This window comes from Phaseolus vulgaris, chromosome 6 (genome assembly GCF_051622355.1).
Source record: "Phaseolus vulgaris cultivar YP4 chromosome 6, ASM5162235v1, whole genome shotgun sequence".
NCBI classification, from domain to species: Eukaryota; Viridiplantae; Streptophyta; class Magnoliopsida; order Fabales; family Fabaceae; genus Phaseolus; species Phaseolus vulgaris.
Window position 1 is genome coordinate 30,012,155 of NC_143503.1, and position 23,651 is coordinate 30,035,805.

Consider the following 23,651-nt stretch of genomic DNA (forward strand, 5'->3'; position numbering starts at 1 on the left):
TTATAGACAAGTATGGGTCACTTGAAATTCTGGAATATTATATTACAAATCACAGTGCTGGCTTTATTTTATTTGACATTCATATAGATATCATAGAATAGTGTCTTGGATCCACTTCCAAAATGATAGCACAGATATGATGAAGACACAGAAATTTGAAAGGTTGTGTTAATGTGGAAGTTGTTCAGCCACCAAGATATAGAAAAGCCCCATCACTCCACTGTGCATTTGGCTGTTGTTGTATTTAATCTCTAGAGTTATGGTTTCACCATCCTTTATTTTGATAGTACCTGGTTTAGGATAACAAGTGGACATTCCTACAATATATCCTTTCTCATTTCCTGCTTCATTTCCATTTCCATATTTTGGTATTGAAGAACAAATAACTCCTCCATCCTGAATTATTTTCACAGAAAAATTTCAAAGACTTAGTTAACATCTCAAAAGTTTTTTCCATTGGAGGTATAAATCAAGTAACAATGACATTGAAAGTAGTAAAAGAAGCACAGATATCCTATTCCCGACAAACTACATGGAAAACTTTTTTCCTTGTACATTTTCTGTTGAATGTTGGAAGAGTTCATTAGGAGAAGGAAGAGAAGTATATAGCAATAAAAAGATTGAAAAGAGAATTACTAGAAAATGAACTAAATCAGCAAGAATATTGATCTGTTGAGAATGAAAATAATTATTGAACAGCACCTGTGCGAATAGGGTTGAAGCAGTTGCAGCTGCGTGTACATGACCAACACTATATATGACATAACCACCAGTTTGCATTGAGAGGCTTGTTTTCCTTACATCAATGCAATCACTACTACTGTTGTAGCCTTTGCTGCAAGATTCAACCTGATACTCAATCTGAAACAAATATATAAATCCTTTGTTACTTACATCTAATAAAATTATACATTTTTTGATTAAATTGCTATTCAGACATATACAAGTGAACTAACTATTCTATACTCCTCTGGAAGCAGATTTGTGCATATTTTTAGGACTTATTTTGTGAACAAATATAACAGGATATCATTCTAGTGTATTTTTATCTGGAATGGCAAGCGAGTTAACTAATTTTTGGTCTTTGAATTTAAGAGGATAGAAAAAAGGACCTTGAATGTTGATTTTAAATTCACATATTACCCTTTAAATATAAAAGAAAAAACTTTTTGAGAATAGTTTCTACAAGGTTCAAAGTCCATGTATAAAAGTTAAAGATACCCCTCATTCCACCTTATTCACATTCTATATTTTTATTTTAAAACTATTGTTTTTCAGAAATCTCATCCTTGTTTAATAATTGTATGGAGGATTGTTATGAAACTATCTTAACTAAAATAAAACTATAGATGAGATAAAGTAACAATGCAGTTTTAGTCAAGAAAAGATGAAATTTTATATCAAGTTGTATTGCAATCTTAAAATGCTTTGGAATGAGTATTTAATAATAAAGTCAATGTGTAATCTTAGTATAGAAATAGGTGTACTTCACAAAAGCAACACACGAGGTGTTAATATAATTATTGAACATAACTTGCAGAGTAAAGTAATCTTTTAGTATAAGTTTATAGAGAAATACTTCACTTACCTTGCAAGTATGCTCTGGACTCATTCCTTTGGACACCTTCAAAACATCAGTCACATCAAGCATATAAATCTTAAGGGGCACCACATGGTTATCCCAGTTGATCCACTTCACAGTGTATCTCATATATAGGCTTCTCTTTGGACCCTTGAAGCCTTTCTCCAACCTGCACTGAGAATTATCAGGGCAACAGGCCAAACCTCCTTTGTAAGATGGACTCAAAGGGTTTCCATCCTCATCCTTTGTAACATTATATAGGTCACAACTGCACTCAAAGCACCCCACCCTATCTTCCACACCCCTTGTGTCAATAGCATGCACATTGATAAACCACTTTTCCTCATAACCATCTGGAATTTCTGAAGGGTTTCCAATTTCTATCCCATATGGGTCTGGAATATCACTGGCAGTTCCTCTTGTTTCAGATCCAAGCCCAAAATACTGGCCAAGAACATTTTCCTGGCACAAGCCACTGTTTCTCAGGTAAACAATACCTGTTTGGTTGTTATTGTGTGACACATTTTTAGGTTGGTGATATTTTATTACAATCCAGTGGTGGAGATATGTTTCTTGGAGAGATACTGATTTCCCTGCCTCATCAACCACTTCCGCATTGAAACTCTTGAGTGCAATATGGCCTCTTGGAAAGTCAACATCATAATAAAATTTGTTTGCAACTGACCCTGGGCCTAGCTCAAACTTGGGTGATAAAAAAACTGATGTTTTTATGTTGTTCTCAGGTTTCCCCATAGCAGTTGATGAGTATATTGTGCATGACACCAAAAGTAAGAGTGCCCATGAAACCACCCAATTTTGAGTTGCAAATCTCATGTGGAATATCTGTTAGTATGCATAATCTTTATAAGGAAAGTGTGTCATCTTCAGCAAGTCACTAACCAAAGTAGAAAACTAAAACAAAGATATGCATACCAGTATAATTTAAAAATTATATTTCTTCTGTACTAAAGCTTAGAACAAAGTAATAAAATGACAAAATTAATGAACAAACAGAAACAAAGCATGTTAGCTGATTTTGACGGTGCATAAGAGACAAATGGATAGTGATATTCAAGTTTCTGAGAACTTTTTATGACAGATGTGATTGTAAAGTATGTTGCAAGAAGTGGAAAATAGTGGCAGTGGAAGTTGAAGGAACATACCTCAAACAATAGGGTAAGTTGTTTGAGAAGAGAGAGGAGTAACTAGGAAATGATTGTTCAGTCACAATGGTTCAATTGTTAACCATGAACAAAGATTTATATAGCAATAGATGGAGTCTTGTGCTATGGTATGCTCTCTAAGGACGTTTGACAAAAGCATGGATAATGAATTTGAAGAGTTTATGTTTAAATGCTTTACATAAAGTAAGAAAGTTGTTGAGTGAGAATTTACTAATAATACAGAAAGTTTACATATCTACTTAGCACAGACACACGACACACGGATACGGACACAAAGATACGTATAATTTCTAAAATGTAGGACACTGGGACACGGATCTATATATTATATAATTTTGAATTATATAAATTAAAAATAAATATTTATGTGCAAAAGTATGTTTCAGATTTTTTTGGGAGCAGAAAGATATTTTTCATGACTGGTTCAAAAGAATTTATTCCTTATTTTTATAGTCATAATAAAAATTTATACAATAAATTTGAGTTTTTAGAAAATTATTGTATTTATACCTTTTAAAATTATGTTAGAACCGTATTAGAATTTTCAAAAATCCAACAAATATTTTTTGAATTGAACACTTCACCGATAAATGTCCTACGAATGTCGACACGGATACGCCCATTTAAGAGAAGTGTCTGAGTCTCGTAGTTACAACCATTTCTTTCTTTTCAAAAGTAGTGATCCAACATCAATACAAGAGATTTATTTATTGTAACTCATCCATCATATTCAATAAACTTCTTTAATATATTTTAATCTGATTGCAATTTTATATGGATGAAAATACATTATTTATAATAAAGAAAATTACAATCATATAATATTGCCGTTAATTTCAACTTATTAAATATTTATTTGATTGTGAATATTAATTAATATTTATAATTATTTATTAAACATCATGAATATTATTAAAATTTTATTATGTTTTTGTCCCTATAATAATAATAGTAATAATAATTATAATTATAATAATAATAATAACAGTAATAATAATAATGATGATAATAATAATAATAACTCTCAATCTCACTTTTCTCTTTCTCCCACCTAAACACTCTCTTTGTCACATAGACATTCTTTTGTTAAGTAAGCAACACCTGACGCTGGTAGGAGAAACTTAACGGAAAAGATTAATTTAAATATATTTTAAAAAACATAGGGACCAAATTGATTTTTTGTAAAACTACAGTACTAAATTGAATATTGACCTCAAATATAAAGACAAATTAAGTAATTAAATCTTTTTTTTTACTCGGTTTTTCCATTGTCATTTTCTTTACTTAAATTTTTGTTTTGACTCTTCAACCACAAATATTGTATTTGTAGTAAACATCCCATAAATATGCTTTCTGTGAATTCAATTGCAAAGGCTCTGAATATGGACTTGTTCTATCTTTTATACATATTTGTTATATTTTCTGAACAACACATCACCATATATCATAGATTAACTTCTGCCAAATATTGCCTTACACGAGATTGCATCTCAAGAGAATATTTGTATTCTTTTTTTTCACATAAACTTTGTATTAAATTATTGAAAAACATTGATACTTTTAATTCTTAATTTTTAAACTTTTAATTAATATATATATTAAAAACACACTTAATCGTATAAATATTTAAGTTGTTAATTAAATTAGTACTAATTATTTAAACTACAATATTATTCATTATTTTAATTTTTAGTTTTAAAAAAAAAGTGGACCACAATCATTTGGTATGCCAACATGAGAAAAGTGAATTTTGACAGACTACCGAAGCAACCACCAAGCTCACTGCCAATTTATAATTATATACATTTTTTGATTAAATTGCTATTTCAGGCCGAATATTGTATACTCTGTCACCAGATCTTTTATACTTTTCCGACTTATTTTATCAACACATACTATATCATATATTCTTATCTTTAACCGATAGTTTGGATGGGGAGTGAATGTGTGAAGATTTGAGAGAGTGGATGTGTGAGGATGTGAGAGGAAAGTGCGAAGAAAGTGAGATTGTTTGGATTGTTGTATGTTAGAGTGGATGTGTGAGGAAAGTTTATACAAGTTTGTGAGTGATATAATGAGATTTTTTTATTTTTTTTAAAGTGTAAAATATAAGTTTATAAATTTACCCTTGTATTTATAAATATTTAAATAATGAAATATGATGTATTTTTGTGTAAATTTGAGTTGGTTAAAATATTTTAAATTATTTTTTGTACAATTAAATAATTTATTTCGATACTATTAAATAATTATTTAAAAAAAATACGAGTTATTTAATATTATCGAAACATATTGTTGAAGATCCCACATCGACTAGAGATTAAAGCCTTTCATAGTATATAAGTTGGTGCAAACCTCAACCCTATGAACCGGTTTTATGGGGTTATCATTGTTCATCTATGAGGCTCGGACACTTCTCTTAAATGGGCGTATCCGTGTCGTGTTTATATTCACTCTCTCCTTTTCCTGCACATCCCTTGATCCAACCATGGATATTCATTCACATCCTTCCTTTTGAACAGTAAAACCATTGAAGCAGAGCCTTAATTTTTTCCGTCTTGTTGCATATATATATATATTATCTTTGAATGCATATAATTTCAAAATTTTCAAAAAGTTCTTTCTAAAATGTATTATATATGTTCTGGAAAGTTTATTCCAATTTTTTTTTTTGGAAAATGTTTTCTGAAAATATATTTGTTGAATTTTAAAATGTATGTTGCAAAAAGTTTTTGAAAAAAAAATCGGGAAATCATTTAAAAAAGGGTAAAACATTCTTTTTGAAAATTGATGGGGTGCAGGAACCCTAACTTTTGTCAGGTAAAGAAATAGAAATGAACACCAATTTAGCATGCAACGATATTACGTTTTGACTGTAACAGTAAACAAGTTTTCATATACAAGGGTTACCTGAGACTAACATGCTGACACTGAAGTTTGTTTCGTATTTAAATTGATCTTCTATAAAAGCACGTGGTTACGTGGTTCCACTGTGAATGTCTCATCTTATTTTGCAACAAAAGAAGGTGTCACGATAAGAAATTGAACTGAAAAAAGAAACACAGATAGAAAAGGTATCTATGGCGATTTGCAGGGTGAAATCTTTGCTTTCTCTTTCGAAATGTTTTTCAATACGCACTTTCTCTTCGGCACAGGCTTCCCCTCGTCAGTTGCAGGTCTCTGTCTAATTTTATCATTGATTTTTGCCTTCCTAAGCTGAAATTGAGTTACACTGGAATGTGGCAATGAGTATGCACCCTTTTGTTTGACTTGTTACTTGTTAAGTTGATGCATGCTTTGTAAATTTTCACTTTCTCCTCGCTGATGCACTGCAGAATATTGGATTCATTGGACTTGGAAATATGGGGTCCCGAATGGCAAATAATCTGATCAAAGCTGGATTCAGTCTTACAGTTCATGACTTGTAATCTTTTAAGCATTTCCTGATCTTATCATGCCTTTGTTCTTAAATCTGTCCTCTGACAGTACTGTATTTTTTCATTTCATTTGTAGGGGCAATTCATAAAAGTAATCCAAATTACAAGTCATGAGTAGTGATAATTTGACACCAATGCTCCAAATTATATCTCATTTATGTCTATTATTTTACCAAAATACCCCTATCACATAAGTAATCCAAAAGTGTAATTTGGAGCAAAAGAAAAATGGGGTGTCAAAAAATCATTTTTCTTCATAAAATATAGATATTTGAGAGTATGATTCATAAGGGGAGTCTGAGTTAATTGCACTGTTAATATAATTGGGTTTTTGGTAGGAAAGCTGAAAGCTACACTACTGTAAGACTAAACTCATCTGCCATTAAAGAAGTATTGAAAAGATAAAAGTAAAGATTGATATTTTTTATTATTGGTATACTAGGAATACCCTTAAACCTAAAAGATGTCAACAACTGAAAAATGAGCCACAAGTGTGTCACTCTCCGAAGGGAAATTAAAAATATAAAGTAAAAATACATTCTAATATTCTAAGATCATCCTAGAATCCTTAAGCTGTTTGCTTACTCTGTTTTTATTTGGGCCTCCATCCCAGCCTTTCAGTTGTTTCAAATTTTACTCTTTTAAGCAGAATGCTTGTGGTGTTTTTAATTGAATTTGTTAAAAATTGGCAGAAACTCTGATGTTCTAGAGATGTTCTCTCAGATGGGAATCCCCACAAAGAAAACACCTTATGAAGTTTCAGAAGCAAGTGATATTGTAATCACAATGTTACCTACTTCTGCCCACGTGAGTACGATCATTAGTTTCAAAAGTCATTCCCTTACATGTGAATACATTACATCTTTCATGGCTTCAGTTTCTTGGATAGTTCTTCAACAACTTAATATTTGAATTATGATTTCAACTTTTCTGTAAACTGGCTCAGATTATAAGATTGTCAACTTCTCCATATAGTTTCTTTGGTAAAAAGAATTTGGAAAATGTTTTATGTAACCTGTAATGCTGTCATATATGCAAAAAAAAGTGATGGCTTCTGATCCTGTAACATGATAAAACCTAATATTTTCTCATTTTTTTCATCAATTGTTCCCTATTTAACCTAGTGTAGCACATTAACTGAAATAACATAGGATTTGTAATATATATTTGTAGGCATATAAATGAACTTATTTAATAGTCAATCCTTGTGTCAAATTATTGTATAGTCTGATTGTATTCGTTCTGCCATTTTTAGCTTTAGCTTTATATAAATGGTAGCGTCAATTGCAGACTTCCTTGAATTATAAATTGTTATTTAGCTGAACAGTTTTCTAAGGTGTGCACCTGAATATCTCATTTAGGATATTTCAGGTTTCAATGATTTGTCATAATGCTCCCAATATTATTATATGACTTTGTTCTGACACCAAAATAACATCCATATTTAATTTAAGTAGGTGATTGATGTTTACACTGGAACAAATGGTTTGCTTCATGGTGGAAAACTCCTAAGGCCATGGTTGTTGTTAGATTCATCCACTATTGATCCAGAAACATCAAGAAATCTTTCTGCTACAGTTTCTAATCACATTCTAAAAGAAAAGAAAGGTAACATGAAGTGAAATGTCAACCTAGTATATTATTGTAACTTGAATTTTCATGTATGAATTTCTTAGTCCTTTTAGCACCATAGAATTAGTTTTATCATACTCATTCGTGATAATTTGTTCTAATGGAAAATCCTTGACCATTTTATGAAAATGTCTTTCACTTTTGTATATGGTTATGCTATCCAATTCACAAAATTCTGGTATTTGTATAAAACTTGAGTGGAACTTTTATCCTCTTCATGGAATATGTTTAACACTTGTCTCGTTATGTGTCTGTTTATTTTGGTCTCGCACAGAAACCCGAGTATTATCATGTCTATTGTTGAAATCACAAAGCTGGGGTTCTGCATTTTATTTATCTTTCCATTTTAAATATTTTATAAAGATCCTTTAATTTATTTTCTGAAGCTCTTAACATTTTCTACCTTTGAGTTTATTTTCTTTGTCACTCATATGTTGCAAATGTTTCTAATGTTATCTTGCCATTCAAATATTTAATAAAGATTCTGTAATTTATTTTCTGAAGCTCTTAAACCATTGCTACTTCAGAGTTTGTTTCTTTTATCAATCATATGTGGCAAATGTTTCTAATGTTATTTCTATTAGTCCACCTGTCCTTCTCATAAGGATGAATCTAATTTCAGTCATTGTGTTGCATGATGTTCCTTCAACATTTTAATTGATTTTGAAGTTAATAACAGATCTCTAGTTAAGGAATGTGTAAAATTAGTGTAGAACTACTACTACAACCAAACTGATTCCAAACTGAAAATTGCCCACCACTTTCTTTGTTCAGTAGTCTAGCTTTTAGAATGAGTAGATTTTCACATTATATCATCAGGCATTGCTTCGCAAATAGAATTCAAATCTGTATTCATTTTGAGGATGGGTCTGAAATGAAAATGTGTAGGTGTTAGATAAAGTCTTGTAGAGTATAAGTTGTCTTGTTATATTCTTCTTTATGAATGTATAGAGGGGCTGTCATAACATCCTCCTTGTCTATTTTTTCAAGCAATCAGTAGGTTGTCGAACAATTTACTCATTTTGGCAGATGATTGTTATTACTTGAGGTGTCAGCCTAGCTGAGATGTCAAGTTTCATAGTAATGTCTAACATGAAAGCTTTTATAAAGAAAAAAAGAAAAGAACAATTTACTCCTTTAATGTGGTGGTACTACTCAATGATTATTATATGTTGTGTAGGTGATTGGGAAAGACCTTTCAAGTTAGATGCTCCAGTATCCGGAAGTGTAACTGCAGCTGAAGCTGGGACTCTTACTTTTATGGTATTGTTACTGTTTTATTTTAACATGCAGAAAGTTTACATAAAACTATGATATAATTGTAGCTTAATGGCCATGTGTTTGTTGCCAGAAACCAAACGAACATTGTATCACTAATTTTTCCAATTCCCATTGAAGATGTTAATTTTTAGAGTAGACTCCCATTTTGGTGTTTGAAAAAATAGAGACATTAATTATAGTCTCAATCTGTTCCAAGTTTGCAGTAACTGTTAGACTATTCTGGTGTCAAAAAAGTATCATTCAACCAAATTAATGATCTGATGACCAAACTAGGAGTTCACTATAGTTTAGTGTGTTCGTTCTCAATTTGATGTTAAATTTTGATTATAATCATGCCTCAATATTATGTATAATGCATCAAAGGTACTATTGGCTAATTTAAAAAGGCTGTACTGTCATGAATTGCCCCTGGGAATGGGGTAACACTGCTAAAACAGTCACAGAAAAAGTTGTTAGTTTTTGGCAATAAATTGAGTAATGAACATGTAATGGAACTTCCCCAGGTTGGTGGTTCTGAGGAAGCATTTCTTGCTGCAAAACCCATACTCTTTTCAATGGGTAAAAGTGCAATATATTGTGGTGGAGCAGGAAGTGGTTCCGTAAGTTACACATTACTTATTGGTACTCCCAAATGCCTGTTTAGCTGTAAGTCACGTATTAGTCTTGGATTTTGTTATTAGGCAGCAAAAATCTGCAATAATTTGGCTTTGGCTGTGAGCATGCTGGGAATATCAGAAGCTCTTGCTCTAGGCCAATCTCTAGGTGTTTCTGCTACCACGTTGACAAATATATTTAACTGCTCCAGTGCTCGCTGTTGGAGTAGGTATGTGGTTCTTTTTTCCCTTGACTCAATGAGACAATTATCTGCTGAACTATATGGGTTTCATCGCCATCATTAATAAAATGTGGTAGAAAGGATTCTTAAAGGCCTTAGAGTTAGTAGCTGTCATATTCTAGGTATAAAGGAATCGGTAAGGAGTATTGTTCCCTTAATACAAATGAAAGTACCATGAAATTCAATAGGCCATAATGTTGAAGTACATAGTCTGAGAGACACATAACTAGTTGATTTTACTTAGCTTCACTACAAAGGACATATTCCAAACTCGTTATTGGTATTTTTTTCCTAGAAAAGTGTTACAGGACAAAGTTAGTTTGGCAGTTACACGGTTCTGTTTCTCTGTTGGTAGGAAGCTGTATAGATAGCTATATAAGGCTGCTATGAGAAGGAAATAGAAAAAACTTCTATTGTAATTCTTGAATTCTTCCTCTTAACTCAATACAAATTGAAATCCATTCTTCCAATGGAATTCCCTCCCTTCGTTTCCTAAATTCTTGGAGTGACCTTAAGCTCCTAGAATTAACTACATCAAAAAGATAGTCCACGTATCTGTTGTCTTGTTATATTCATTGAGACCTTTTACTTGTAGTTTTCTCCTGAAAACAAAAATATGCTTCCTTTTTTAGCAATAAATTTTTCACATAACCTTTAAGGAATTTTTTAGAAGGTTAAAGTTTTGGTTTTTAGAGTATCAAATTAATATGTTGTAGTTGCATGAATTACAGTGATGCTTACAACCCAGTTCCTGGGCTAATGGAAGGGGTGCCCTCGTCACGGGATTATATAGGAGGGTTTGCATCCAAGCTTATGGTAAGTAACTGACCCTTAACTCTACTTGCACATGTTTAATTTGGATAATTGTACCATTTGGAAATCTATAGTATGAATAGTCATTACAAAGCGATCATTTATACATTTCTCAGGATCCTTTCTTACATTTTTGTTTTGTGAAATCTGATGTTGGATTCCATATTCAAAAATATGTATAAGTTGCCAGTAAAGACTTTTATAAAAAAAAAATGTTTCTAGACTGAATGTAAAGTCTATTGTGATTTTTTTTTTCTTTCTGTGATCAATTGGATTATTTATTTACTTTAAGTTTTATACACAAGTGTGTAAGTGTTTGCTGAAGTTTGAATTTTAGGTTCTTAAAAATAAGTCAAAGTAATTGTGTGTGTGCTCCAGGCTAAAGACTTGAACCTGGCAGTAGAATCAGCTAAACTGGCTGGATGCAAATTCCCACTAACATCACAAGCTCAAAATATGTAAGTCCCTCTTTTTGCATGCATAGCATTGGCATTTCATGCACAACTCTAGCTGTTAAATCCACTGGTTAAAATTCTTGTGGTTCTGGAGCTTAAAACATAATATGAATCTGTTGGTTAAGCATTAAGGTGCAAACAGTGTTTTTTTTTTTACTAAAGCAAAATAAATTGTGTTTTTTTATATAGAAAAATCAATTCATTTTGGCTCTATCAGTGTGCATTTTTTAACTAATTATTTTGGTAAATAATTGGTCACAAAATTGTTGGATGACATTCTGTTTGTATTTCCCAAATTCATGAATGTTCGGTCCCATAATTCAATAGTTTATCAGGAATGAATGGGAAAATTTATCCAATGTGCTTTATATATTAGTTGAGCTTGAACTAACACTTTGGCGTTATGCAATGACATGCCTTTGCCATTGCAACGAAGTTATATCAATTACTATCTTACTGGCAAATTAATATCCAAAAAAACACATTACCACACTACAAAAGAAACGCACACACGTTATGCTGGTGTTGATGTATAATATAATTTGGATTTGGCAGAGGAACCGAAGTAAATAATTTCCTACATGAACTCTATTAATAGCTTTAAGTGCAAATTCTGTTTGTCCTGAGAATATGAAGTACAAGCAGTTTATTTACTAATGAACTTTGTTTAGTGCAGATATACTGAGCTCTGCAGCGATGGCCATGAAGCCAAAGACTTTTCCTGTGCTTTTCGTCATTATTACTCAGGCCTGGACGAGCCCAACGATCAGTAAATTAATAAGTTGGTTGTATACTTGTATACATATTTGCCACGAAGTCCAATTGGGCTCAATTAAGTTGTAGAAACAGTTGCAACTTGAATTCAATCAGAAAGAACTAGTGAATCCACGAGACAGACAAATAGTAAAGCACAAATTCTAAATGCTATATTAAAAAAATACAAAAACGAGCACCAACTTTTGGTCAAAACGAATTGCAGGTCCAACTGACAGTTTACTGACAAATTCCATTTAATCTAATTCGGAGAAAACACTTTGGACAACACATCCACCACTCAGTATTTTGCAACATGAAGCTCCAATCCTCTTCTAAATATTAAGTTCCTCGGTTAGTAGGTTCCTTCTGCAAAACACCCAAAAGTAAGTTACTTGCGGACGAGGTTGTGGCGGGGGAGACAAATCTTTTTCAAAAAATAAATAAACTTGATACGGTACTACTTCAATTGTAACTGAATATAATTAATCACACTAGTTTAAAATAAATCTTCTTGTTAAGTAAGCAGAAGAAAATGTTTCATTAAACCATTGAATTCTAATATAGCTAGTTCAAATTAACCACGCGTTAAAGTAATTATTACCTGCAAAAATTATTGACAACTTTCAGTGCTTTCCTCCATGCTTGGATTTTGAGGGGATTTTGCCATATAACTCCAGCCTCGATTGTGATGACTTCAACTTAGCCCCTTGTAGCCTTCTCTTGGCTTTCCTTGATAAATTATCCGTATTAATATTTGATTCTTCCGGGCTTGCTTCTTCTTTCTCCACAACACTTTTTGATGAAGTTTTCTTGCCAGAATCAACATTTGACTTCTTCCTTTTCTTCTTGTCCAAACTTGCTGCACGTAGAAGCTTTTTCTTCTTATCCAAACTTGCTGCACGTAGAAGCTCCTTAGCCCTCATCTTCAGCGCGTATCTTTTTTGTCGGCTTAGTTTCCATTCTTCGTCCCGGTAGGGAGCAAGCTTTTTCAAGGATACATATTGATTCAATTCCTTGTCTTCCATTAATAGTATCTCTGAGGCACTCATGCCAAATCTACTTGGTTTTGTTTTAGCATACTTGAATCTAGTCTTCAGGTCCCCTATTGTGTCCTCGTAATCTAATTTATAGTACTCATCCATCATTGCCTGTCTTGCTTTCTCCAAAAGTGCTGTTTTGCGCTTCCTCTTCCGACTACCTTCCTCGGGAATCTTCTCTTCTTCCTCATCTCCTTCTTCCTCTACTCCTTCTTCCTCTCCTCCATCTGGGAGATCATCATCACTGGTATTCTCAATCTTTTCTTTCAACACTTTTTCCCTTGCAGCTAAAAACCCACCATTAGATCCGCATGCATCCCAGCCTTTAGGAAGCCCAAGTAATTCATCCTCCTTTTCAAAATCTGGCTTCTCAATGTCATCGTTGTCACTACAAAAGTCAGGGTCAGCATCCTCTGCATTATAATATTTATCATCAAATGCCGCCTTCATCATTCTATCATACTCCTCTGGGTTAAATTCCTCTTCAATTTCTGCCATAGACAACGGGATGAGATCATCATCATTGATCCCTGCGGTCTTCATTATCTTTTTAACCTTCTCCTGTATCTCCTGCTTCTTCAAATTTTTTAAATGCTTCAACTCCTCCTCCCTCTCCTTTTGTGCTATAGCCATTCTCTCCTCCTTGCTCTTTCTCTGCTCTCTCCTTGTATTTGTCTTCTTCCTCACTGATTCCTCCACTTTTCGAGCATGACCCAACACCCTATCTCCTGGATTTTCCTGAAATCTATACTCATATTCTTCTTGTCTTTCGAGCTCCATCTCATCCTCAGAAATCTCTTGCAACTCATCCTCTCCAGCATTCAAATTCTTTCCATTCTTGTCAATCCACATTTTGTTCATGAAATAGCTTCTCAGAAACTTAGAATTTTCATTTGATTCTACATCTCCACCAAAATATTCATCCAACTTATCCTCAAGTTCCTTGTCATCACTATCTACTTTATCCTCTTCACCCACCTCCCCCTTTACAGTGAAAAACTCTTCTTCACCATCCTCCAAACCCTCCTTTTCTACAGCTCTCCGAAAATCCCTTTTCAATTCCTCTAGCTCATCACCATAAGTCTTCTTCCCATCTTTATTAACAAAATGCTCATCTTTGGAAGACATTACCTTCTTGCCCTTTCGCTTTCCCTTTTCCTCCATTTCCTCTTCTTCATGGCCAAAATCTGCCCCCTCCTCAATCAAATGCTTTGCGTTCACATCCTTCAAATACATTGGCTTTTCACCCCTTTTGTCTTCTGATTTAAAATTCTCCTCCTCATCATCACTGTTATCATCCGTACCAAAAAGCCTAACATCCTTTTGCTTAAGAATAGGATCTTGTTTCTTCACCTTAATTAAGGCATCGAAGAACTCCCTGTCACTCTTTCTAGAATTAACAAGTTTCTCATAGTCATCATCATCCGATGCCTCAGACTCAGAGTCTTCCTCGCCTCTAGAATGCGAGGGTGAAGATGAGTCAATAACACCCTTCTTTTTTAATTCCTCAAACCGCTGGAGGTCCTCCCGCTTCTTGTTGTGCTCAAACTTGCGAGCATACCCCTCATCTATCTTGATTTTTGAAATGTCATCATTTTCAGAATCACTGCCATCAAAAAGTTGAAGAGGCATTCTCTACACAGTGTGACAACGCTAATCACTACAAAATTAATCTTGCCAAAATTCCAGATCCTCCAAAGATACGCTCAGCATATAATCTGAAATTTCCATACATACATATACCGAGCATTGCGTTAATACAGGAAATTTGGAAAAAGCATACAACAGAACTTGTAGGGGGTCAAACAAGAACCCGAAAGAAATATAACTATAATCCTCTCATACAGTAACACATTGTTTCAAATTTGCAGGAACATAACACTTTTTAACATAAATATTTGCTTTTATTTTTCATTTTTGTAAATATTAAACACAATTAACCTGTTAGGTGTAAGGAACATCATCAAACAGCTAGAATACAGAACAGGGACAAGAAGAGATAAATCACCCAGAGAGATAAAATACAGAGTACCAACATAACAAACACAAGGGCACTTGCAGTGTGGTTTGGAAACTAAATAATTAAGTACAGAACACAGGAAAAAGGTTGGAAAGTTATTGTAATCGAAGTCACATGACAGGGAATGCAATACAAAGAACAGCATAGGGAAAAGGCATTAAAAATTTGAATTGCAATAAACGTTAATCCGATTAACATAATCCTAATAAGAAAAAAAGCTAACTGTGCGTTGACAATGGACGCACCGTAGATGGCTAACTTGACGCCGGAAAGAAATTGAGCGAACACTGCGGAGAGGGATTCTAAAGAGAGACTCGCTTCTGAATTTCTCATGCCCCACCCAACCCTAATTTGTTTTTTATTTTTTTAATCTAACTGGTATGACCCGACCCGAAACCACTCACCCACCCGATCCAATAATTTGTTTCTGAAACACAATTCAATTTACTAAACTACGCCAATTTTCCTTACTTAAATTAAATCAATCTTATTCTGCAAATATTCTACAACAATACAAAATATACCATTAAATAATTTCACATTTTATTATTTCCTTATATTTTATGAATTTTATTATCAAATTGTTATATCTTTTTTAATTTATATACATTTTACCTATTTATTAAATTGTAACGCATGTTAAAATGTCATAAATAAAAGTTGAAAAAATTAAAAATATAAACGACTTCTTTTATTACATTTAATACATTTGGTTGATTACATGAAATTAAAAAAATATGTGAAAAAAAAAACAAACGATAAAATCATTAAACAAACTGTAAAATATATATTTAAGTTCAACATTTATATGCGAGACAATACAGATTATTGTACGCACGTGATAAGAGTTTTTTTTTTAAAAAAACGTAAGAGTTTATTGTTAATATTAAAAAAATACACTTAATAAAAAAAATCGCGTCCAGATCTATATAAATGAATAAAAATAATTAAATTTATGAAACTTATTTTTTTTCGTGTTTTTTGCATAGTTATTTATTATTCTGAAAAAAAAAATCCATTCTTTTTCTTTAATGAGTTTTCATGTAGATTCAAATGTAGGTGATAGTTTATTTATATATATATATATATATATATATATATCAATAAAATTACAGCACATCATAAAGATTTTAGAAACTATAATTTTCACTTAAATTGTAACAGTGAGAGAAACTTACTTTGATTACTAAGAGATCCAACAAACAAAAAAATCTTCAATCTTCTTTTTCTCAATCTGCCTATTTATAATTATTTTTCTTTTTCATATTTTTTTTATATGGTCATCTAAAGATAGAACCCTTATTTCCATCTTCTTATCCAACATCCATCAAATCAACAATATCCTCTTAAGCTATCTTTAGAATTTTTTTAAAGCAGATAGAGTATATTTTAATTAAGAAAATTATACAATATTTATAAAATAAATAAATGATTAAGGAATTAAGTTGTATGAGGCTTCTTCACTTTTTTCAAATTTTCAAACAACGTGTTCGTGTCCGACACGTTTATAATTGAAATGTTCAATTCAAAAAAAATTTATTAAATTTTTTATAATTTTAGTACGACCTTAACACAATTTTTAAAATAAAAAATACATTAATTTTCTCAAAAAATTATAATTTATTATATAAATTTTTATTACGATTATAAAAATAAGAAACTTGTTTCTACTCTAAAAAAAACTGAAACATACTTGTGTATGTCAATCTTTATTATCAATTTATATAATTCGTAATTATATAATATATAAATCAATGTCTCATGTCCTACATTTTAGAAATTATATGTATTTTCATATCCATGTTTGTGTTATATCAGTATCCGTGTTATTGTATGTGCTATGTTTATCAACTAATCATACTAACAATTTCCTCTTAACAGAATACTTGTGCCCTAACTCGTCACATAGGTGTTTATATATATATATATATATATATCAGGAGTAATTTGGAAAAATATTTCAAGAATAGATAAATTTTAAAAAAAAATGAAACGTTGAATAAAAACACGAATATAATTTAAATTTTGGAATCAATTTTTTATATATAATGACTTTTTTATATTTTAAAATAGTAGAACCAAATTAGTAACATTCAAAATAGTTAATTTCACATTGTAAACCAAATTTACGAAAATAAAATTTCAAACATCGATTTGCTTAAATTTCAGCTTCAAATTTTCAATACAAATTGTTTTTACGGGATCTAAAAAGAATTGACTTCTACTCTTCTTAATTTCTCGTGTTGACTTGGGCTTTCGGCTACAATGTCCATTGATTTGGGTTTGGGCTGGTTTTTGAGTGCAAAATATGGGTTCTCACTTGTATATCTTGATTAGGTTGAATTTTTGCGAAATATGAGCTCTCACTTGTTCGTTTTTGTTAGGTTGAATTTTCGACTTCGTGACTCAAGGTTGACTCTCGAGTGAGTACACCAAGGTTAACTCTCGAGTGGGTGTGTACCTGCAAAGTATTCCGAAGAGAAAGTTAGAATCAGTTTATCAAATAAAAATAACTCTATTTCCCTCTTAAACTTACTCATTTGTTGAACTTTTGACTTAAACTTTTACTCTCCGCACTTTGTAATTATTAAACATGTACATTTCCACTTATTTATTAGGCTTTGATAAAGTATTTTCTTATTTATTCATTTTAACTTGAGTTTTCATCATACTGCTAATCTTTCATCCTAGACAGTACACAGATAACTAAACAGTGTCTTGTAAACAAGTTTCTAAAACGACATAAAATCTAATGTGTTTGAATTTTTTTTTATTTGAACAACGACTTGTCTTCAGATTATTGCATAATAGTAAATAACTGTTGCTTATAATCAACACAAGCAAAGCTTGAATTTGACAAACTACGGCTTCCACAACCATGGTGATTACATGACAATACAGCTTCACTGTAGAGTTATCAACATCGTGCTTTGTTACTGTTACGCATTGGTGTGGCACTCCTGAAAGCGAAAAGCAGTAGAATTTGCTGAGAACTATGCCAACATCTTTGGCAATCAACTAAAATGTGAATCGTTTGTACAAACTAACTACACAGAATTAACCATTTCAAGACAAATGATGATTGATAACACAAACCATTTCAAGACAAAATTAGATGGTACAACCATCAAGTAAAATCCATGTATATGCATTTGGCACATGCCCCATTTTTACAACTAAAAAATGGTTAATACAAACATGTTAAAAGGCCAAGCTTTGAACAAATATGGGACACTAATGAGACATTAATCCCCACAACATGCCAAAGTTGAAACAGTTAGCATGAGCAGACTATATAGAAGAGAGATCTTCATATATAGTTTTGATGCCAGGCCTTTCAGAAACTGATCGAATGCATCGCATGGCTATTCCCAGGACCTCCTTCATTCCCTTTTCAACAATAGGATTGCTCATTTCTGGCATCAAGGTAGCATCAAAACATTCTGAGCCTCTGCCTTCTGCCACACGCACCCTCACCCAATCTGTCAGATCAACACCTCCCTCCTCACTAGATATCACATCACCAGCACACCTTCCAGTTAGAAGTTCCAAAAGTATCACTCCAAAAGCATAAACGTCTGACTTGAAGGAGGGCATTGGCTTCTTGGAGGAAGCTAACTCAGGTGCTCGATAACCTAAGACCCCAGCATCAAGAATCTGCTCAATAGTACCTGCTTGAGTCATGAGCCGGTGAAGGCAGTAATCAGCAACTCGTGCATTCATATCAGTTGTGTCTAACAACACATTTGTGGCTTTGAGGTTCCCATGAGGGATGGCACGATCAAAATGGAGATAGTTCAGGCCACGTGCTACATCAACTGCTATTTTGAGTCTCTGGATCCAAGTTAATGGTGGACCTTTTCTTCCTGGTCGATCTGACAATTGAAATTTATAATTAAGTTCAAACTCGAGATATTTAGGAATGATAGACAACACAAAGAAGTCAAATAGATGAGTATTAGAAACTTTGATCAGTTGCAGCAAAATATGATAGGCAGTAGAATTAGAGCATATACAGGCACAAAAGGAAGACAAATAATGTACTTGAGTGACAATCTTGTGTTAAAAAGCTACTGGCAACCAAAATTTATTCTAGCAGCCAATGCAGAGTAGAACTCGTGCAACTTATGATTCTTACATGGAGCCAAGACATTATAATAAGTAAACCCAATCAGTTCAAAGAGACCGGGCTTTTGCCCTTTAAAAATGGAATTTCTTATGAAACATGATCTTTCTTTGTTGCATTTCTCCAAAGAGTGAGCAATTGGAAGGAATCAGACTAAAAATAACAAATTAGGTAATAAAAATTATAGAAGGCCTTGAACATAGATCTAAGAATAAATGTTTGGTAAACAAGCAGATCTAATACTAGAAGTTACCATGAAAAGCTCTTCCACACATTTCATAAGAGCACTTAGATAGACTAACCATCTGGACATCAAGTATCATCTTCCTGGCCAATTATGTCATATTATAACTATTTTTAATCTATCATGTATTCCATCCTTCCAACCCACTATATATCATGTTTATAAAAGAAAAAGTTTGGTCAAATTAGAAGTAAAGCCAACATATTACCATAAAGAAAGCTTGCAAGACTTCCCGGAGAGATGTAATCTGAAAGGATGAGCTTCTCGTGCTGTGTAGGGCCCCAATAGTATCCTCTCAATCCCACAACATTTGGATGTCTGATGTTAGCAAATTTTTTGGTTTCCTTGACAAATTCTTTTCTCTGTTTTGCTACTCCTTCTCTCAACCACTTCACTCTCAACAACAAACCATTCTCCAAAGTGGCCTTATAAGAAGTACCATGACTACTTCTTCCCAAAACTTCAGCTGGGGCCCTTGAGAGCTCCTCAGGTGTCAATGTTATCGAATCATCAAGAAAATGCAGCTCTCCAATCAACTGATCTGGTGACCTTGTATCTAGTCTTGCAAGATTTTCACCAGTGAATGAATCGCCAGATTCCGGTGACCATGAAAAGTGGCTTTGTTTTGATGGAGAGAACCCTGTTACAGCTGCAATTTTTTCATCAGAGCTTATTACCTCTGATGGCGACTCTTTACGTGTGGTCACAAGGTCCTCGGCTGAAACAACCAAAGCACCACCCCTATCAGTAGTTCGAACAGGAGCCGAGATAATAGGTTGAGGATGCCTGTGGATATCCTTACTTGTATCATATTCTGGTGGAGATCTTGATATACGTATATAGTGTATGAAGACTGCAAGCAGGATTAAAATGAAGAGAGCAACCACACATGACACTATGATTATTACTTTAACAATGGTGTTCAAATGCTTCCTCTTGGAACTTTCAGCAGGTGAAGCAGTTGATCCTGGAGGACCATTTGGAAAATGTAACTTGGAATTCCCAGGAAAGAAAGAAGAACTAGGGAACTTCCTAAGAACTTCAGGGACGAGTCCAGATAGATCATTTTCAGAAGCATTGAAATTTTGGAGCCCCTGTGGCATGTTATCTGGTAGAGGTCCAGTAAAATGATTCTCTGATATATCCATGGAGTCAAGTGAATTCATGTCAGCAATGGTGGTTGGAAGAGAGCCAGAAAAATTATTTCCAGCAATATTTAGCACTTTAAGGCCAGTTAATGACCCAAACTTATCAGGAAAATAGCCATTAAGCTGGTTGTGAGAAAGATCAAGAATCTGAAGATCAGATTGGTCAGGAGATGAGAAATTGATGCCACCAGAGATCACATTATTTTCAAGATGCAGCTCTCGCAATGTGGACATTGTGAGTAGACCAGATAGAAGTGGTCCATCTAGTTGGTTGAAACTAATGTCAAGCACTCTCAGCTTTGGATACTGAGTCAAGACTTTTGGAAGGGAGCTACTAAGAGAATTATGGGATAGATTCAAATAATTTAGTCGCAAAAATTGAGGAGTTTCCTCTGGAATGGTCCCCATCAAATGATTACCACTGAGGTCAAGAAATTCTATATTCCCCCATTTCAACATCCTGGTTAAATTTCCTTCTAATTTGTTGGTTGACAGATCAAGTACAGCACAGCTTCCCGTAAGGGGTGGCAGTTCACCAGTGAACTGATTTGATGAGAGGTTAAGAGAGTGAAGTGTTGTTGATGTAATTATACTTAGTGGTCCTGGAAAACAATTTGAACATTAGATTAATAACAATGAAAGCTAAGGACTCTCATGCAACACCACGAACAACCAATTCCACAAGTAAAATATGATAAGTGAAACATCGCAAGCAACCAATTTCATTAGCAAAATATGACAGAAAAAAAAAATTGGAACAGCCAATTTACCCGAGAGATTGTTGGCACTCAAATCCAGTTCAGTTAAAACCAAAGAGTCTCCTTTCAATAGGCCATTCGGAATAAATCCTGAAAACATGTTGTTGCTAAGCCGGAGGACCTGGAGATCATAAACAAAATCAAATCCAGGCAATTCTCCATCCAACTGATTGTAGCTGAGGTCTAACACTTTCAAGTTTTCAAAAACAGGTTCTGCAACTCCACTGGCCAATGATCCCGTAAGCTGGTTGTGACTTAAATTCAGATGCTTAATACTTTCAGATAGTCGTGGTAGAAACTTCTGCTTGGAATCAGAACTAGACAGCCTGTTCTCACTTAAATCAACATAGCTGGCACTCGATAAAAGCAAAAATTCAACATCCAAATTACCTTCAAGCATATTCCCATGCAAGTCAAGTTTTTCAAGAACAGTAATCATCTCAAAACCTTTGGGAATTTTTCCAGTGAAGCCATTATGAGACAAGTTAAGAGATACAAGGCTAGTCACCTTTGTCAACAACACTGGCAGTTCTCCAGAGAAAGAGTTGCGGCTCAAATCCAGGGACTTGATGGAAGCCATTTCTGAAATAGAGTCGGGAATTGGACCAGAGAAATTGTTTCCAGCTAAAGACAGATTTTGCAGACTGCTTAATTTACCAATATTCAGTGGCAAAGATGAGGAAAAGAGGTTATTGGAAATATCCAGGAACTCAAGGCTTTTGAACTCAGCAATGCTGCCATGTAGACTTCCTGTTATGGAATTGTTGGCCATGGAGAGTTTTACAAGCTTAGTGAGATTTGAAAACATACTCAAGTCTGTGTCAGCAGAGAGACCCAAGTTATCAAGGACAACCCCAGCAACATTACCACCATTGCACAAAACTCCATTCCATGAAGATGGGCATCCATCAAAATCAATGGATTCCTCATTCCAGGAATTGAGCACATAGCCGCTGGGGTCATGCTTGACTCCTTTCTTAAACTCCAGCAATGCTAAAATGTCCTGAGAAGGAAGCTGCCCCACCACGGAGAAAAAATACAAAGATAACACTAAAAGGCTAAATAGCTTCATAGTCTATAGACACCAGAACATTTACTTTTGTGTAACTCACACTCGAGTGAACACAGAAAGAGAGTGTTCACCCTTCTAGCTTAACAGGATATGCAACTTTCTTTCACCGCACCAACAAAAGGTACAAATAGAGCTCCAAGATACCCTTCTTCAGCACTTGAAGAAAGAAAACACCACTTTATAAAGAACCACACAAGCACAGTCTGCAGACAGAGAGTGGATCCTTAAGCTTCTCAATCCACACTGTGTGAAGGGCTTACTTACCGACAAACCCAAAGGAGGGATTCTTCAATACTTCAAGTGTCCTTACCTTACCTTCAGCGAGCAAAGATAGATAGCATTTAATAATAAACGATAAACCCAGAACAAAAATACTAAAACAGAAAAGAAAAATGCTACACAAAGTCGTCAACTTTACTTGCTAAAAGACCACCAAAAGATGAAAACCAGAAGCTCCAAGAGATGCATTGCCCTTCAACAAAAAAAATAAAAAAATTACAACTGCAGAGCAACTTCTTCACCAGAGACCACCATAAGCTGCATAAAGTAAGGAAAACATAAAATGCACTGAAATGAGCCAAACAAAATGTGCTAATGTTGAGAGATCTGACACATAAAACACGATGTTTCTTACCAAAAGCACCTCCTTTGAGCAAGATGTGGACTGCAGTAGAAATCCCTCCCCTCAAGTATCAATCTTTTGAAGCAGACAGGAGAGGTTAACACAAAGATTAAACCTTTAATTTAAAACTCATAAATTAAGTACAGTATAACAGCATTGTAGCCACAACCGAGTAAAGAGAAAAGGGGGAATGAGTACCGGTTGACACTCCATGCAGCAATAAAGATGAAGGGACCCAGAAATTCCTTTTGGTGCTAAAAGCTTTAACTGATGGGTAGAAATCTTTTTAAAACCTAATAAAAAAGTATTAAAATTTTATGAGCAGTAAATGACCCCAAAGTGACAACAAAAAAATAAAAAAGAGAGTGTCTTTGTCCTTTTTAACATGTGTCCTTTGGCATGCATGTGACACAGAGGATAGGTGCAATGCAACTTAAAAATGGAACCCTAATTGTTAGTTTATGAAAGGCCTAAAGATAAACCAGCTTATAGATTTCATCCTTTTGAGGTTTTTTTTCAGTGTCTGCACTCAGCATTGCAATTTAACATGGAGGCAAGGGGAAAAGGCAAAGCGGGAACAAAAGTTAGGGTCTTTATAATTTCTACTTTTGCCCCTGTTTTGGGGTGCTAAAAATTTATGAATAAGAAA

General features: G+C 33.6%; 4 protein-coding genes across 13 annotated transcripts; 1 reads left to right on the top strand and 3 right to left on the bottom strand.

Moving 5' to 3' along the window:
- Positions 1–3,001, bottom strand: LOC137832018 (uncharacterized). 2 transcript variants are annotated; one of them, XM_068639972.2, is made up of 4 exons: positions 2,746–3,001; positions 1,589–2,425; positions 703–861; positions 1–396 (listed from the first exon to the last, which is right to left on the bottom strand). In XM_068639972.2, the coding sequence occupies exons 2-4, from the start codon at positions 2,414–2,416 to the stop codon at positions 169–171; spliced, it is 1,215 nt and encodes a 404-aa protein (XP_068496073.2). In that variant the 5' UTR covers positions 2,417–2,425; positions 2,746–3,001; the 3' UTR covers positions 1–168. The 2 variants fall into 2 exon arrangements, with proteins under 2 accessions (XP_068496073.2, XP_090160166.1); XM_090304040.1 differs by having other exon boundaries at positions 1,589–2,442; positions 2,746–2,813.
- A 2,685-nt stretch (positions 3,002–5,686) lies between these two features.
- LOC137832035 (6-phosphogluconate dehydrogenase family protein) lies at positions 5,687–12,114 on the top strand. 7 transcript variants are annotated; one of them, XM_068640006.2, is made up of 10 exons: positions 5,687–6,015; positions 6,102–6,190; positions 6,896–7,010; positions 7,661–7,811; positions 9,016–9,098; positions 9,620–9,715; positions 9,797–9,939; positions 10,683–10,767; positions 11,143–11,222; positions 11,891–12,114. In XM_068640006.2, the coding sequence occupies exons 2-10, from the start codon at positions 6,129–6,131 to the stop codon at positions 12,060–12,062; spliced, it is 987 nt and encodes a 328-aa protein (XP_068496107.1). In that variant the 5' UTR covers positions 5,687–6,015; positions 6,102–6,128; the 3' UTR covers positions 12,063–12,114. The 7 variants fall into 7 exon arrangements, 6 of the variants coding, with proteins under 6 accessions (XP_068496107.1, XP_068496108.1, XP_068496102.1 ...); XM_068640007.2 differs by having other exon boundaries at positions 11,896–12,114; XM_068640001.2 differs by having other exon boundaries at positions 5,687–5,942.
- Positions 12,057–15,380, bottom strand: LOC137832033 (KRR1 family protein). The gene is made up of 3 exons (XM_068639999.2): positions 15,278–15,380; positions 12,577–14,730; positions 12,057–12,341 (listed from the first exon to the last, which is right to left on the bottom strand). The coding sequence occupies exon 2, from the start codon at positions 14,642–14,644 to the stop codon at positions 12,599–12,601; it is 2,046 nt and encodes a 681-aa protein (XP_068496100.1). The 5' UTR covers positions 14,645–14,730; positions 15,278–15,380; the 3' UTR covers positions 12,057–12,341; positions 12,577–12,598.
- A 2,709-nt stretch (positions 15,381–18,089) lies between these two features.
- GHR1 (Leucine-rich receptor-like protein kinase family protein) lies at positions 18,090–23,570 on the bottom strand. 3 transcript variants are annotated; one of them, XM_068639974.2, is made up of 6 exons: positions 23,201–23,570; positions 23,015–23,077; positions 22,799–22,917; positions 21,321–22,695; positions 19,611–21,152; positions 18,090–18,907 (listed from the first exon to the last, which is right to left on the bottom strand). In XM_068639974.2, exons 4-6 carry the CDS (start codon positions 22,378–22,380, stop codon positions 18,324–18,326), a joined length of 3,186 nt encoding a protein of 1,061 aa, XP_068496075.2. In that variant the 5' UTR covers positions 22,381–22,695; positions 22,799–22,917; positions 23,015–23,077; positions 23,201–23,570; the 3' UTR covers positions 18,090–18,323. The 3 variants fall into 3 exon arrangements, with proteins under 3 accessions (XP_068496075.2, XP_068496078.2, XP_068496077.2); XM_068639977.2 differs by having other exon boundaries at positions 22,799–22,852; positions 23,201–23,337; XM_068639976.2 differs by lacking the exon at positions 23,201–23,570 and having other exon boundaries at positions 22,799–22,852; positions 23,015–23,169.
- Between the last annotated feature and the right edge of the window lie 81 nt (positions 23,571–23,651).